At 58.0% G+C, this 3,029-nt stretch overlaps 1 protein-coding gene across 1 annotated transcript; it reads right to left on the bottom strand.

Annotated features, from left to right (window-relative positions):
- Positions 1–335: 335 nt before the first annotated feature.
- LOC134426422 (noggin-2-like) lies at positions 336–2,261 on the bottom strand. The gene has a single exon (XM_063171432.1). It carries the CDS (start codon positions 2,061–2,063, stop codon positions 1,431–1,433), a length of 633 nt encoding a protein of 210 aa, XP_063027502.1. The 5' UTR covers positions 2,064–2,261; the 3' UTR covers positions 336–1,430.
- Positions 2,262–3,029: the final 768 nt, after the last annotated feature.

Below are 3,029 nucleotides of genomic sequence, written 5' to 3'. Positions count from 1 at the left end.
TGCCAGCAGGACGGCTGAATCCAAGAGCCGCGGAGCGCGGAATCTCCCAAGGACTTCAGGTGACACCTCCAGTTCGGGACATCGCAGCTCTTTTATGCATTACGAGACGTTTCTTTCCCGTCGGTGCTTTTCCCTCTGCCCAACAGGTTAGAGTTATACACGCAAAGAAATCCCAGAGCGGAATCCCGGAGAGACAGAAACCGGAGGAGCTGTCCCGACTTTTGGGGCATCTCGTGATTTACATCAGCGTGGCCCAGGCAAAGCCCTTTACTCAGCACCTGCTCTGAGTAAGAATCCGAATTTCTGCTGGTCTCCCAGAGAGCTGGAGTGCAGCATGGGGTTTTTCTTCAAAGATAGAGTTTATTGCTAAAAATGTTTTGATCAGTGATAGCTCATATTTACATTGATATGTTTTTAAAGGAATATTCAAGTAAACATTTCCAATAGTTTATGGCATAATCTCTAGCTTTTTTTTTTTTTTTTCCTATACACAAACGTTAAAAATAAATAAACTGTACACAGAAAATTTCCTTTAACATCTCTACACCACTATATGTATTCCCACACAAAAAAACCAATTCCACTCTTTCATAGATTTGTACTTTTCTTTAAAATTTCCTTCTTAATTAATTGTTATACACTTTTTAAAAAAACACTAGAGAGCTTGGCAAATTAGTTCAAACATCAGTGACAAGGTCTGAAGAAGATAAAAAAAATACAGCACAGAGAAACAACCACTCAGGGATGCTGCGGTTCTTGTTTTTCTTTTTTTACACCCTCCGCCCCTTTTCTCCTTTTGATAAAGACATCTTTACAAGAAATTTCTGCCCTTCCCTTCGGCAGGGAAGTGCTTGGGTTCTGTGGGGATGGGTTTAAAATGTGGTCCTATGTCTTTAAAATAATAATAATAACAATAATAATTATAATAATAATAAAAAAACAGCTGCAATTTCCCCCCCTTTTCCTTTAAAATCTCTCTATTTACACGGCTGGTAGGTTTTTTTTTTCCTTTTTTTAAAGTTTTTTTTTTTAATTTTCCTTTTGTTAGAAGGCTATATACGTATAAAAATAGACATCTGATTGTAGTGCTTTACTGTGCCTTTGGCCTGCCCTGCAGTTCCTGGGTTCGCTTTCCCCCCTTTTGAATAAAATAATATTAAAAGAAGTCCAAGTGAAAAAAAAAAAATTAACAGCATAAAAAAAAAAAAAACCCTGCAAAATTAACAAAAAATAAAAAATGAAAAACAAAATAAAACAAAACAAACAAAAAAAAAAACCCAAAGCGGTTCATCTTCTCCCACTTCGCTCTGGCGGATGGGGAAAAAAACCACCTCCCAAAAAAACTATCCCAAAAAAACCCACCCGAAAAACCTCCCCCCCGCTAAAGTGATCCGGAGGAGGAGGGCGGCAGTGCAAGGGGCCGGCGCGGCTTAGCAGGAGCACTTGCACTCGGAGATGAGCGGGTACTGCACGGGGATCCAGGTGCAGTACTTCTGACTGGACCAGCCCTGGCAGTGCCAGCGCAGGAAGGTCTTGGTGACCGACTTGACGGGCTTGCAGAACATGCCCTCGGGCAGCGAGCAGGACTTCTCGGCCAGGCAGTTGCCCTCCTTGATGTAGCGCGGCCAGAAGCGCACCCCCAGGTCCTTCCAGGCGTAGAAGACGGGGCAGTGGGTGTGCGCCCAGAGCCACTGCAGCACCTTCCGCCGCGCCTTCTTGCCCAGCCGCAGGCGCGGGCCCCGGGGCGGCCCCAGCTCCAGCCGCCGCAGCTCGGCCGGCAGCGCCGCCCGCCCCCGCCCCGCCGCCGCCGCGGCGCCCGAGGCGTTGGCCGGCCCCGGCACGGCCACGGCCATGAAGCCGGGGTCGAAATGGCTGCCCAGCTTCTTCCTCAGCGTCCTCTCGTCCAGGTCCTGCTCCTTGGGGTCGTACTCGGGGTCCGGGTGCTCCACGATGTCCTTGACGGGCAGGTTGTCGCTGGGCGAGGGTCGCAGGCGCAGGAAAGGCTGCCCGCCCGCCGGCAGCCCCAGGCAGAGGCAGAGCAGCAGCGCCCGGATCGCCGTCATGCTCCGGGCGGGCCCCGGCGCTGCTCCCGGCGGCCTCGGCTCCTAGCGCTGCCCGGCGGCGCCCGCCGGCTCCCGGGGGCTCATAAATAGGCAGAGACACCAGTGTCCGGCGGGGCCCGTTACTTTAAATAGCCCGGCCGGGGTTGTGTGACAGCCGCATCTGAGGCTCGCCCCGCGCCCGCGGCCGCTGGCTCCCGGGGCTCCCCGCCGGGCCGGCTCCAGCCGCGGTCGGCAGCGCCGGGGGGTCCGAGCCTCCCCCGCGGGGGAGGGCAGGGCACGGCGGCGGCCGAGCCTTCCTCCTCCTCCTCCTCCTCCTCCTCCTCTGCCGCCGCCGCCGCTCTCGCTCGCTCCCCCCCAAAATTCACAGCGGACTCGTCTCCATCGCCATGGTGACAGCTGGGCCGAGCCCCACGACAGCTCGTCTAGACGGTGTGACAGGGTTTGGCGTGAGACCGGAGCCCGAGAATAAAACCCTCCTTTATAGCCGGGCGCGCCGGGCGAGGGGGCGGGAGGAGGGTCACGGCGCCGGGGCGCTCGGGCGGCCCCTGCGCGGGCACGGCCGGGGCACGGGGCTCAGGCGGCGGCGGGCGGCGGCGGCAGCGCCCGCGGCCCGGCCGGGTTCCTCCTCATGGCGAGCGGCGGGGGCGGCCCGCGGGCCCCCGGGGCATCCTCGGCGTGATGGGGCTGGGGGGCCGGAGGGTGTCCCCGGCACCGGCGAGGCGGCGCGTCCCGATTCCCTGGCGGCTCCTCGGCGGGGACGGGCAGGGGCGGGCTCGGCCGTCGCTCAGCAGCCCCGGCGACCCATGCCGGTGCCGCTGTTGCTGCCGCTGCTCCGGGGAGCCGGTCGTCCGCGCCGCACTCAGCGCATCCAGCCGCGGCGCCGCTCCGTGCCCTATGCTGCCTGCTCGGCTCGGCGCGGGGCAGCCAGGCCCGGCCCGGCCCGGCTCGGCTCGGTGTCGCCCGGTG

Source organism: Melospiza melodia, chromosome 18 (assembly GCF_035770615.1).
Source record: "Melospiza melodia melodia isolate bMelMel2 chromosome 18, bMelMel2.pri, whole genome shotgun sequence".
NCBI lineage: Eukaryota > Metazoa > Chordata > Aves > Passeriformes > Passerellidae > Melospiza > Melospiza melodia.
This window is presented reverse-complemented; position numbering and strand designations above follow the sequence as displayed.